General features: G+C 42.7%; 1 protein-coding gene across 1 annotated transcript in view; it reads right to left on the bottom strand.

Moving 5' to 3' along the window:
- The window catches only part of DNAH9 (dynein axonemal heavy chain 9), a gene marked incomplete at its 5' end in the record, with an annotated part of 303352 nt that overhangs the window by 248682 nt on the left and 41231 nt on the right, over positions 1 to 13439 (bottom strand). Inside the window, 4 exons of the mRNA XM_081219032.1 lie at positions 3794 to 4035; positions 4729 to 4984; positions 8687 to 8813; positions 10854 to 10922. Coding sequence (XP_081075158.1) covers positions 3794 to 4035; positions 4729 to 4984; positions 8687 to 8813; positions 10854 to 10922 — 694 coding nt within the window. The remainder of the gene's footprint in view (positions 1 to 3793; positions 4036 to 4728; positions 4985 to 8686; positions 8814 to 10853; positions 10923 to 13439) is intronic.

Raw genomic sequence — 13439 nt, 5'->3', positions numbered from 1 at the left:
TATACTTTTCCTTCCAAAGTAGATTAAAGATTTAATGAGAGTCCATCATCATGCAAATCATAACACAGTGACAATCCAGAGTTGCTCTTAGGTGTTTCTAAGATGTGTATGTCTGTTTGCTTCTACAGTTTAGTTTTTATGACTGCCTTGTGCAGTTGTTTTATCTCTTTCCTACTGTCACCCTATCAATATAGCTATCTAGACCTTTCACCTCAAATCTACTACGGTACAAGGAGCAAACGTGTCAGAATTTTCTGTAAACTAACAAGAAATAGCTCAAGTATCTGATCCTAGCCAAGACAGAGGAATAAGATTGGGCTTTCCCTTTTGCTACAAACAGCTACAGAACGGGATACAAGAAATAATTATTTTGGGTAATTGGATGTGATCCCTAAGAGAAGGGAAATATTCAAGGTGAGCTTCACAACTACCTGGCTTTCTACCTAGAGGCACTTTCCAAACCATGGCATAGGAAAGTGGACCTCAATTAGAGCATCGTTCCTGCTGGGCAGAAAAGACAGAAATGGGGGTTTGGGACTGCTGAGGTTGCTGAGTCCTTTTGAATCTCTGACTGAGGATTAAGCTGTACATATTTAGGGCAAGATTCTGCAAGGCCTGGCAGAGAACAGTTACTGGGGGCTCTAAACTGAATGGAGTTTGTGAAGGTCATATAGTGCTGGAAGATGTTTGTGTTCTATCAGAAATAATGAAAAGACCTCACAGATAACCCAGGACTTCAGTTGAGACTCCAGAAATGCAATGCTTTAGGATTAGAGCTCTATTCTAGAGCAAGGCCTCTTTAGACTCTCCCTAAGGAAGCTTAACATAAAGCTTCAATAGGATCAAGCTGACCCACCAGTGAGTTAACTGCCTGTCGAAACAAAACCACAAACTCTTTAAAGGGAAATAACATCCAGATTCTAAAGTGGCATCCAACATGACTAGAATATAATAAAAAATTACTAGACATGCAAAGAAGCAGGAAAATGTGACATTTAACCAAGAGAGAAAATAATCACTAAGAACAGACTCAGAAAATAGCTGCCATACCAATCCTGGAATGCCTATTCCTTCAACTTATGTGACACAAAAATAAACTTCCTTCACATTAAAAAAAAGGACTCAGAAAATAAAATAGATTTTGGAATTATTAGACAAGAGTGTTGTAATCTGATTAACCACCCCCCTCCAATTTGGTGAAAAACAGATTTAAAACCTCACAAACTCCAAGCAGGCTGAATATAAAGAAAACTTATTTAGGTACATCGTAGTTGAATGGAAAAAAATACAAAGAATTTATTTTAAAAGAATCTATTAAAAGGAGCCTGAGAAAAAAGGGGAACAAAGATACACAGTACACTGGCTTCTCATCAGAAACCTTGGAGGGTAGAAGACAATGAAATGACTTCTGAAAGGAAAATACAACTGTCTACACTGAATTTTATATTCTGTGAAACTCTTCTTCAAAAACAAAGGTGAAATAAGGACATTTTCAGATAAACAAAAACTGAGAGACCGTGTCATCAGCAGACCTAAACTGCAAGACATACTAGAGGAAGTTCTTCTGGCTGAAGAGAAATGACCATAGATGGTAACTTAGTTCTACAGAAAGGAAAAACAAATCTGGAAATGGTGACTATGTGGGTAAATACAAAACTCTATAAATATTTTCCCCAAAGCTTTTAAAACAAAAAATTATAATACTCTGTTGTGGGGTATATTATACACACACACATACACACACATTCACACACACCAACACTATAAAAGATGGCTGGGCAGTTTGAATTGTTGCTAGGTTCCTATATTTCATGGGAAAACTCTAAGTAGATTGTGATTAGTTCAAGAGACCTACTAAAACTTAGAACAACCACTGCAAATGTGATGTACCAAGGTAAAGCTGAAATGCCTATTGAGAAATGAAAATAGAATACTAGAAAATATACAATTAATAACAAGAAGGTGGGAAAGGAAGAGCAGAGGAACAAAAAAGACATGAAGCCAATGGAAAACAAATAGCAAAACAGTGGTGCTAAATCCAACCATATCAATAATTACATTAAGTGTAATGACCTAAACATATCAATTAACAGGCAAAGTTGTTAGATGTAGAAAAGTAAGTTTCTACTATATGCTGTCTATAAGAGAAGAAATTTGAATCCAAAGAGCAAAAAGGTTGGATGTGAAAGGGTGGAAAAAGACGGACAATGCAAAAAGTAGGAATAGTGAATCTGGAAGAAAAGGCAATAGAATTATCAGAAAAAAAGACTTCAAGACAAGGAAGTATTATTAGAAATAAAAATAATTTCATAGTGATAAAATGGCCAATTCATCAGGAAGTTACAGTAATTAAAATGTGTTTGCACCTACTAACAGAGCTTCAAATACGTGATGAAAAATCTGAAAGAACTAAAGGATAAAACAGAGAAATCCAAAATCATAGGTGGAGATTTTAACATTCTAAGCTTCAGTAACTGGTAGAACAAATAGACAAAAAACCTGAGATATCATATAGATGATCTGAACAATACTATCAACCACTTTGAACTAATTGATATTTTATAGAACATCACACCCAACAATGGAAGAATAAACATATTGTCAATTGCACAAGGAACATCCAATAACATAGACCACATTCTACATCATAGAACAAGATGTGATGAACTCTAAACAACTGAAATCTTACAGAGTATTTTTTCTGCCCATAATGGAACTAAACTAGATAACAATTTCATTAAGCTATCCAGAGACGACCTAAATATGTGGAAATTAAACAACATACTTCTAAACGACCACTGAGTTAAAGAACAAATCGCAAAAGAAAAATAATTAAAACTGAATGGTAATGAAAATGAGGCAGATCAAATTTGTGATTGCAACTGAAGCACTGCTAAGAGGGAAATTTATATCATCAAATGCTTGCATTAGAAAGGAAGAAAGGCTTGAAATCAATACTCTAAAGTTTCAACCTTTATAGGCTAGACAAAAAGGAGAAGCAAACTAACCCCAAATTAACTAGAAAGAAAGAAATGATAAAGAACAGAAATTAATAAGCTAGAAAACAGATAAAGAAAATCTTAAAAGGTCAAAAGTACAACATCTTATTGTGTTTCAACCCACAGAAAACCCAAAGATAACAACTGTGATTCATTACTGACTCTGTGCATGAGATCAACCCAGGAGAACTGCCCCATGGCTACTTCAGTAGGGCTGGAGCTGGTGGCTATTTATAGCTCATTTCCCCCATCCAGTCTTGGATGATGAGACACAAGGTTTGCCCTGATCACAATGCAGGGCAGAGTCTCCCTGCATGAGGGGCAGCACTCTGCATTTTTCCTTCTCTTGACCCAGTGCATCAGGGACACCACAGTCATCTTGCATATCTCCAGGCTCTGCAGAGCTAGGTTATGAGGATGATGCTGCAGGGCCACACTAGGTTGTGTGGACGAGTTCGGGGTGGTTAGCGCAGTGGATAAATTAGGATTCTGTTCTTGGCATCTCCTTCTACCCCCTAGGGGTTTGGTGCGGGATGTTAAGTCGTGTGACGACTAAGTGGTGTCACTATTAAGATCGTATTAACTTTGACACACTGATACCAGAATGTGACTTGACATGCTTCCCATCCATTAGTTTTAGCTCTTTTGCTATCAGTTTTAAATTCTATCCCTGACTGCAGAAGACACAGCATATATTGATTGTTCTAATTTCCAAATCACTTCTAGCACCCAAACACACTTCTTGATGCTTTCCCTGTACTGGTGGTATGTGTGTCTGTGAGGCTGGTTATTACCTGCACAAGGGCATGAATCTTAAAGCCAGATTCTTTGATAAGACTGTAATATTTTTCCATTTGATCATGCTGATCATTCATAGAGAGAAGGCATTCCTTTTTCCCATCTTTTCTCTTAAATATTGGTGACGCCCATGTTTTCATGATGTTTTGAATCTCTTCCACGTTGTCTTTCGTTTTCTGAACTCTTTGTTCAAGATCATGAATACTACTGGTGATCTGAATGACATAATCCCAAATGCCTGTTCCCCAAAAGAGATAGAATTAATTGAAATAGCTTACAGTGGTAGAGCGAAAGGTCTGGTTGCTATGAAACATAGGGATTTAATACCTGTGGGTTTTATAAGACTTTTCTGCACAGGTTAGTTTGTAATCATCAGAGCCTTTTCCTTCCTAGTTGTAACAAAAAGCCACCCCTTACCATGACCCTGGTTATGGCCTTGGTTATGAACCCTTTGAAGGTAGGGGTCACGTCCCCTGTATTTCATATTCTCCTCACAGTCCTGCACATGGTGCCCTGTACATGTTAATCAGTCAATGAAAGTTTATTGAATTGCGCTGGAGGATACAAGAAAAGTAAATGCATAGTTCCCTCATGTAAGATGTTTATGGTCCAGTTAAGAAAAGTAACTAACAATGATAATGTAGTAAAAATCCTCCTCCATGGAGTGCCCAGTATATGCTGGAGACTGCGGGAGAGTTCATGAAAATTCCCCAGAGCGTGGCAGCAAAGCTGTCTAAACCTCTCAGGCATGCAGAGGAGGCGGAAGAGGGACGTCGTTCCTCGTCTTCTCTACGTCGGGCGCATATCTGAGAGGACAGACTCGTGCTTCAAACCCAAATCAGATTAACCGGGGAATGAAGTGAGGTTCTACCAACTTTATTAGAATCTTGACTCCCAACCTTTCCCCAGACCCCAGGTGCTCTCCTGTTACCTTCTGTTTTCCAGCTCAGAGTCTCCTCTGCAGCTCTCAGGCAGAGATCGATATTTTGCAGCTCTTCCTGCACTAACGGAAATTCCACCTCTAGCAGAGTTTTCATAACCTTGTTGTACCAATTTGCCATCAACTCCAATTTAGCCACAAGCTGCCAATAGAATTCCCTGGAGGAGAACATGGCTGCTGCTGTCTCAGGGATGTGTGTCCTCTGCTGGGGTTGAAGATAACTCATTTCTTTCAGCACGGAAATCAGCTGGAGAAAAGAATCGACATAAGTGGCTGTAGTTCAGTGGCAGCGAATAGCAGCGTATTGATCAGGACTGGGACACCCCAGGGGCCCAAGGGCCTTCTGGGTCCTTTCTCAACTTCTGCTCCTACTGGTTCCTTAAATCTTCTCTGAGAAGGAAAACTGAGCATTAGGCAAAAGGAAGATGATCAGGAAGCACCCAGGTTTCCCGAGCCTGTAAATCACAAACAAAGAGCAAGGAGAGGAAGCCCTGAGAAAGAAGACACTAGTGACAGCAGGGGAGGGCACTCGGCCTTGATGCTTTTGGGCACGTGGATGATGAAAACAGTAGGCTCGGGCTTACCTGGTGGCGCAGTGGTTGAGAGTCCGCCTGCCAATGCAAGGGACACGGGTTCATGCCCTGGTCCGGGAAGATCCCACATGCCGCGGAGCGGCTAGGCCCGTGAGCCACGGCCACTGAGCCTGCGCGTCCGGACCCTGTGCTCCGCAACGGGAGAGGCCACAACAGTGAGAGGCCCGCATACCGCAAAAAAAAAAAACAAAAAAATAAACCAGTAGGCTCCTGATGGCTGTGGAGAGGTGGTCAGGGGAAGGAGGAGGATCATCTGGTCTGGGCCACCCACATGCATGTGGAGCCTCAAATTCAGACTCCTGGTGTCCCTGCCCAATGAGGTCAGACACATAAGTCACAGACACTGGCAGGGTTGAGAGGAGACGCCTAGTGTACAACTTTAATTATTAAATATAGTCATTTGAAATATCCCTTAATTTCTGTAACTCTTTGCTGGCATGTCTTTGTGCTTTGATACACTAGGAGGTCGGGAAACAGAAGTCACACAGGCCTCTCTAAAATTCCGGGGGCAGAAGGAAAAAGCCAAGCAGATATGGTCCCGTGAGAAAACAGAGAGGCCTCTGGTGGGGCTTCCAGACACCCTGTTCTTCATCCCTTGCTGGATGAAGGGACTGATATATATATAGTTATGGTTGACAAAACACATACCAAGCCATAGGTTCTCTTCACACCACCCCCTGCACTGCCACCCCCCCCCACCTCCATATCAAGACAACTGGGCTCCCAACTCTCCTTCGAGTGGCTCTGGGCCAGCTCTTCGTTGCTGCCCAGACAACCCTACTCAGGGTTAAGACAAATGCTAATCCTTTAGCAGGGAAATGACCTTAGCCTCCGAGTTTATATTGAAATAAGTGCAAGATACATATTAAAAATTTAAATGTAAAAAATGAAAACAAAAAATGAAAAAAATGTGGACGATTTATGTAATATTGAAGTAGAGAAGATCATTCCAAATGTACAACCAGAAAATAAAAGATAAAATTTATATGCATAAAATATCATACACATAATAAAATGCCACACTTCAACAGATAAAAATATTTGCAGCAGATTTCTTAATATCTGACAGATGTTTCACAAATAGTCTGACAAATTCACAGGAAAAGAGAGTACTTTCACTCAAAAGTGGGCAACGGATATGAATAAGCAATTCATAGGAGAAGAAAGATAAATGCCCAATGAACATATGAAAAACTTTCTATTTTACTAGTGGTCAAATAAATGCCAATTAAAACAACATTGAGATATTTATTACATATTTTTTGGTTCAACAGGTTAGAAGTGATTTGAAGAAATGAATGATATCTTGCTGGCAGGAAAATGCCTGAGTTACATCTTTCTGAAGAGCAAATTGATAAAATACACTAAAACTCTCAAAATGTGAGCACCCTTTAGCCCAGCAATCTCCTTTCTAGGCATTTATCCCAAAGAAATATGGTGCAATAATAATTAAAGATGCTTATTGTAGCATTATTTATACCATATTTTATCCAAATATAAGATGCCATTAATGGTAAGATTCAGTAGTATTTTATGTCAGAAATTTTATGTCAGTATTATTTTATGTCAGATTCAGAAATATTTTAGTATTTCACCTAAGGAAGAAAAAAATGTGGTTTATTTAACTATAAACACATGCTATTTTCAGAGACATTAAGATATAAAAAACCCATGTGTGTCCTAGAATCAATGAAATACAGATTGACAAAACTAGAAAATATTTAAATGCCCAACAATAGAAATTTAAATAAATTATTTAATATATAACAAATTACTATATATATATATATATATATATATATATATATATATATATATATGTTTTTAACCCATACAATTCTTATCCTGGTCAAATCTTTGATCATGTACCTCTAGAATGACAAATGTGTTACTGTTCATTCTTCATAGCGTAGCTGTTGCCACTTTGCTTGAGGTTGGAAGCCAAGGGATGTTCGTAGCCCTTCTCTGACTTGTTGTGTTTATAGTCGTCTCCCCCCGACTCACATTATAATTTAGGTATGTATCTCCCTCCCCTTTTCTTTTCTCACCCCTTTCCTCTCCCTCCTTTCCCTTTTATCACCTACAAACACCTGTAAAGCACCCACCATGTGCTGCACATGGAAGCAGACAGAGTCCTTGTCTTCGGAGCATATAGACGAGGGCCCATCTTCAATACTGTCTTACACCAAGAACTTAATTACTACAATTATACCATCTGGACTGCAGCCTAGTTGGTAATCCAGGTACTCAACTCTTTGGGCATTTAATGTTCAATATTGCTCAAAGCGAAAGCTGATAAAATGACTCCAAGGACTTAATGAGTTCAACCACAGACTCATGTCTTGCCAAAGTGAAGAAATGAACCCTCTAACTCCTTTTGTTGACTTTTATTCTAGGGGGAATTGATGTTCTACTTAAACTGGAATTATCTCAAAAGAAACCAATATTCTGTCAGCTTAGCTTCCAGCTCTTTCTACGCTACATTCCTATGGAACGTGTCGTCAAGACAGAACTAGGAGACTGCCTTTAGCTCGGTGTGGCCAATACCTTTCTTCAATTTGTAAGCTGAATGATGTACATCCTGATGTGGGCTTGCTTTTGGTTATAGTTTTCTCCAGCATTAAGCTTTCCCATGGCTGCTACAGCCCACACTGGTCTTCTACCCTTTCTATAATTTAAAGCAGGGTTTCTCCACCTCAGAACCGTTGACAGTTTTGGACAAAAAACTCTTTGCTGTGGGGTGCTCTCCTGTTTATTGCAGGAAGTTTGTATCTAATTACACCATGTGCTACTGGCACCCCCTTCACGTCTGACAACCAAAAATGTCTCCATTTTGGGGACAAAATTGCCTTGGTTGAGAACCAATAACCTAATCTCATTTCCAAAGCTACTCCTGGGTGATTTATCATATGCTACCTAATGAAACTAGACGTTTGCATGTTGAGATTCTGGCTTCTAACTAGCTTGTGGGCTCTTGGAAGTCAGGAACCAGGTCTTACACGTGGTTGACCCTCTAGCACCTAGTCAACAGCCTTCACCTGCAGTGTGTATTCAAGGTAGGCCCAGCTGACTATGGTACCAAAAGGTATCACTATGGTACCAAGTGATATTTTGCAGTATTTTCTGTTGTGCAAAATCAAAGCAAATATGCTGGCTGACCCTGGAGAAAAATGTGAACAGTGGACAACTTAAGAAAACATTACACCCTAAGATTTAATCCAAAAGAGAAATCCAGGGTGCAAGTTCTTTTGAGCAGCTTTTGCATATTCTTATAGAAAGCCTTTTTGCCTTTGGAATCAGCAGAGTCAAATGAAACTCTTCAGAAACCAAGAGGAAGTTACTGCCTCTGGACTTACCTGTGGGCTAAAGTTGACAGTGATCTGCTTTGTCTCTGGATCACGTTTCAAAAGTGGCCGGGAAAGGTTGTACTGCGACTTCTCTGATACTGTTTGACACCAGTCCTCGTAGAGTCTTGTCTCATACCTGTGAGGATCAGAGATGACGGTCACCTCATGAGCACCCTCCCAGCTCCTCAATGCCTGGCAATGATTAACTGAAGATACATCTCTCTATATATAGATATATATAACATAAACGACATAGCTATATATGTATAACATCTCTATAGCTACCTATCTATCTAATCCAACCATCTATCTATCTATCTTTAATACATATATCTCATGAACTGAAGATGCTATTAGTAAAATACCTGAATACATTCTTAAGTCAGAGTCATTGACTCAGCCAGGCAAGTCAGCTCCTGCAGGTAACCCCTCATTTCCTAAAGGTGGCAAAGCTTAAATCAGAGGAGAGTAGAAAAAGAGACTCCATGCGATCTTTTAAGAGGATAAGGGAAGTGGTGATTAGTCTCAGTAAATGTTGGAAGAATTTAAATGTTGGAAGAATTTATCGGGTAAGATTTGTTCTCACGCTAATCTTCACGTAGCTCACGGACATTCACTGTTCAGTCATTACATATTGATGTGTTGGGCTTGGGAGATAAAACGATGAATAAACATCCCATGGTAAACGCAGCTAGTGGTGCAACCACGGGTCAACAGAGGACGCAGCAAGTACAATCCCAGGCAGATGTACTGGGCGTTAGGCTTTGAATGGCAGAGGTAGGCGGGTGGGTGGGGGTGATAAGGAGGATGCCAGGGAGGGTCTCATGGAGGAGGGGCTGAAGAGATGCTTGACTGAGTCTCAGGATGAGCAGCAGTTGGGCAGCGAGGGGGAGTGAGGGCTCTGGGCAGGAGCAGCAGTGTGGACGAAGGTGCAGGTGGGGAGCAGCAGATGGTGCGCTGGGAAGAGTGAGTAGACAGCGCACCTGAGGGAGGAGAGGGCAAGGGCCGAGGCCGGAGAGAGAAGCAAAGGCCGCGTCAGGGAGCACTGTTCGGGTCACAGTAAGGGGCTGGTGGGAGACACTGAGAGGCTTCCCCTACAGGGGATGTGAGGAAAGGGGATTTGGTGACAGTGTGGGCGCTGAGGGGCACAGGTCCAGAGCAGAGAGGCTCTTAGGAAGCCACTGCAGCAGTTCAGGCCCGAGAGGCTCTGGTCTCTGGTGAAATGTGGGTGATGGGTGCAGAGAGGAGGGGACAGATTTGAAGCTTTGAAGCTTCATATTTGGGAAGTTGAAGCTCATATTTGAAGCTCATATTTGGGAAGTTGAAAGGGTAGAAGTTGGGTGACCGGGCAGGTGGAGGTGCCACCAGCTAAGATGTCTCCACAATGCTAAGTGTGATCATAACTATAATCATAATCATAATGTGTGCGGTGCTCCTCTTCTGAATCAGGAGAAGATTACGAGGCAAGACACAGGCTGTGGGGCTTCCCTGGTGGTGCAGTGCTTGAGAGTCCACCTGCCGATGCAGGGGACACGGGTTCGTGTCCCAGTCCGGGAAGATCCCACATGCCGTGGAGCGGCTGGGCCCGTGAGCCATGGCCGCTGAGCCTGCGCATCCGGAGCCTGTGCTCCGCAACGGGAGAGGCCACAACAGTGAGAGGCCCGCGTACCGCAAAAAAAAAAAATAAGACACAGGCTGTGTCTGGACCCTGCTCCCCCAAAAGACTGACTACAGCTTTAAAGAAGGAACAACTATTAACCCATGTAAAATCTTCGTTCTTATGCTTTCTCTGTTAAAGGATGCAGGAAATATTTTTTAAACTTATTGTCTCTTTGTGGGTCACCAACTGTCACTTTCTGCTTAGCGAGCAGCTGCTGAGATTTTCCATGACGCTGATCTCGGGGTGCCATGAGGAGCGCCCCACTTCTAGCTCTGCCGAGTTCACATTCCCAACAAAACTGCACTGGAAAAGTGCTCATTTCCAGACTAGAGCTGCATTCCCCGGAGACGTGCTGTTTGCAACCCTGAAGCACTGTACTCACAGATATTGTGGTTATAACGTAAGATACAGAGTGACACTTCACTGCCACCAACCAATGTGCACAAACTCAGAACTGCAGAGGGCATGGTGGGGGCTCTGCATTTGCAGAACGATCCAGTCCCGGAAACTGCTTACTTTTCCAGCAATGAGAGCATTTCTTCATATTTTTGTATCATGCGCTTTCCTTCGGCAGATTCCATGCAACTACCCATACAAAAGAGAGGGAAAAAATGACATCGAATTAGAAGAAGTGAAAACAATGATCTGAGTAACAAACTGCAGCCTATAAAGAGGAGACTGAATAGCTTCCCGGGCAAGTTTCCAAAGGCCCCTAAATGAGCCTGCACTCTTCTTCCTGAACATCTGCCACCGGCCACTAGAGGGCATCTGCACTTTCCCAAATGCAGTCAGCGCCCAGGTGACAGGAGGACAGCCCTTCCCCGCCAGGGCTCCGCCAACCCCCTCACCCTGGCTGAGCCAGTCTTGCGCATGTAAAATGAAGTCCTTCAAAAACCAGGAGGGAAATTAAGACATGCAAGAAAAATTCTAGGTGTTGCAGTTTTCTGTATTTAAGAACAAAACTGTATGTAACGTTATACATTATAACAAAAACTATATAACATTATATATGTGTATATATGTATATAACAATGCATATATAAAATAGCAATATATATATATACATCCCACATATACAAACATTGTCATATACGTAACAATATGTATGTATATATTTCCCTTCTCTGAAATCCATTTAGGGCACGTGATGAGAAATATTCTGCCTCATTACTCATTGCCATGTTTATATGAGGTTCCCTCCCACCTCTTATGTCCCCAAACTTGAGCAACGCACATACATGCACACACACACATGCACACACTTGTATGCTCACATGTGCAGACACACACTCAGAGGCTTCCCTGGGTCCACTGAGGACCACGGAGGCATCATTGCCCACACCTGCTCCCCGGTTTTGACACTTCTTTACAGCACAAAATGAAGAGTCCAGCTCCTGGGAAAGTTGGTGAAGTATCTGTAATTTTCAGAAACCTTCACACTAACTGTGTTGGAGGATCTTGTTTGTTCTGCTAGCAGAACGAGGCAGCTTATTGCAAAGATTCTTTAAAATCCATTTGCTCTTTAAATCAACACAGGGTTTCTTCACAGGCTCCCCCGAGCTTCGAGCTTTGATTTAACCCTCACGCCTGCAGAGAAAGCACTGGATTTCCTGGAGTTTTTCCCAGTCGCTCGGTCCCCTTTCCTCGTGAAGGAGCAGAGATGTCTGCAGGACAGCGAGGACAAACCCTGACCCCAGATCTCAGTTTCTATCTGGAAAAGAACGAGGCTAGACAAGAGAGTGGCTTCTGCACCTCGGCCCCTGGGACTTGCCTGGGAGGCTTGAGAAGTCACAGGAATAAGTGCATCAAACTCCCTGCAGGTTCTACTTCACTTCATGGCGAGGAATCAAAACCATTTTACTAACCAATTCATAAATATATTAGAGTATACAGGAGAATGTGAATTCATTTTTAGAACAAACGGGAACTTCCATGGGAACTGTGGAGGACGTGGTGGGGTGCCATTCAGACACCCTCTCGGGACCACCCCCACCCCCTATCTCCCCCACCAGGAAGGCTGATGAAGTGTAGCTGCCTCCCTCTTTGAGAACAGCCCCAGCCAAACAGACAGAGCTGCCTCCTCACCCAGGGTCAAGCTCCTCCCTGCCCCACAGCCCACTCCCACCGACCAGCTGACGTGGGGTACAAAGGCCAGGCAACCCTACAGGGTCAGACTTCCCCACCGGATGAGCTGAAGCCTACCTGCAACTGTGCTGCAGCTCAGCTTCTCCTCTGCCCGCTCCCTCCTCGCCCCCTCACAGGCGCCGGTCCTGAGAGCATCCCTGTAAATTCCTGCAGGCTGCCTCAGCTCTGCTCCAGGGAACTGGACCAGGACAGCTCCCGCAGGCCACATTCCTAGAAGCAGCCCTGCCACCCTCCCCGCCCATTCTCATATCTTCTCCCTCCCTCCCTGGGAGGCATGTTTGAGAAGATGGAGGCTCAGCTGGACTCCGGGCCAAGCTTCCTATTGCTGGGGGAGGGGGGGTCCCCTGGGAGAGCTCTGGGTTTGGACCCCTGAGACCCAGACGCATGTTCCAGTTCTGTCCTTGCTATCTTTGGATTCCAAGCAGGTCACCTCATTTCTATCTGCCTCAGTTTCTTCAGCTGCACAAGGAAGAGCTCGCGCGGACAGAGCAGACACTGCAGACGGATCTCCCACTGGGCAGGTCTGACTCACGGGCACGTTTGTTTGATTTGTACGGAGTTTGAGGAAAAGAGGAATACTTGCTGGTTTTAAAGTAAATCTAGATTTTCGGCTTCTTTCCAACAGTGGGGAGATTTCTCACATTGAGTCATTCTTCCTCTTGGCAACACGGGGTGATGTGCTGGAGGCTCCCTTCAGACCACAGCCTGGCTATCTTTCATTGTCTTTCTGGCCTTTGAAAGTGGTTAGTCTTTTTAAAAAAATTTGTTTCCAGTTTTATTGAGATGTAACTGATGTACAGCACTGTGTAAATTTAAGATGTAGAACATGACTTGACTTACGTATACTGTAAAATGATCACCACAATACGTTTAGTTAACATCCATCGTCTCATACAGATACAAGAAAAAATGAAAAACATGTTTCTTTTTCCTTGTGACGAGAACTTTTAGGATCTA

This window comes from Mesoplodon bidens (assembly GCF_964165515.1).
Source record: "Mesoplodon bidens genome assembly, chromosome: 19".
Lineage (NCBI taxonomy): Eukaryota > Metazoa > Chordata > Mammalia > Artiodactyla > Ziphiidae > Mesoplodon > Mesoplodon bidens.
Note: the sequence above shows the minus strand (reverse complement) of the source record. Positions and strands in the feature narration are given on the sequence as shown.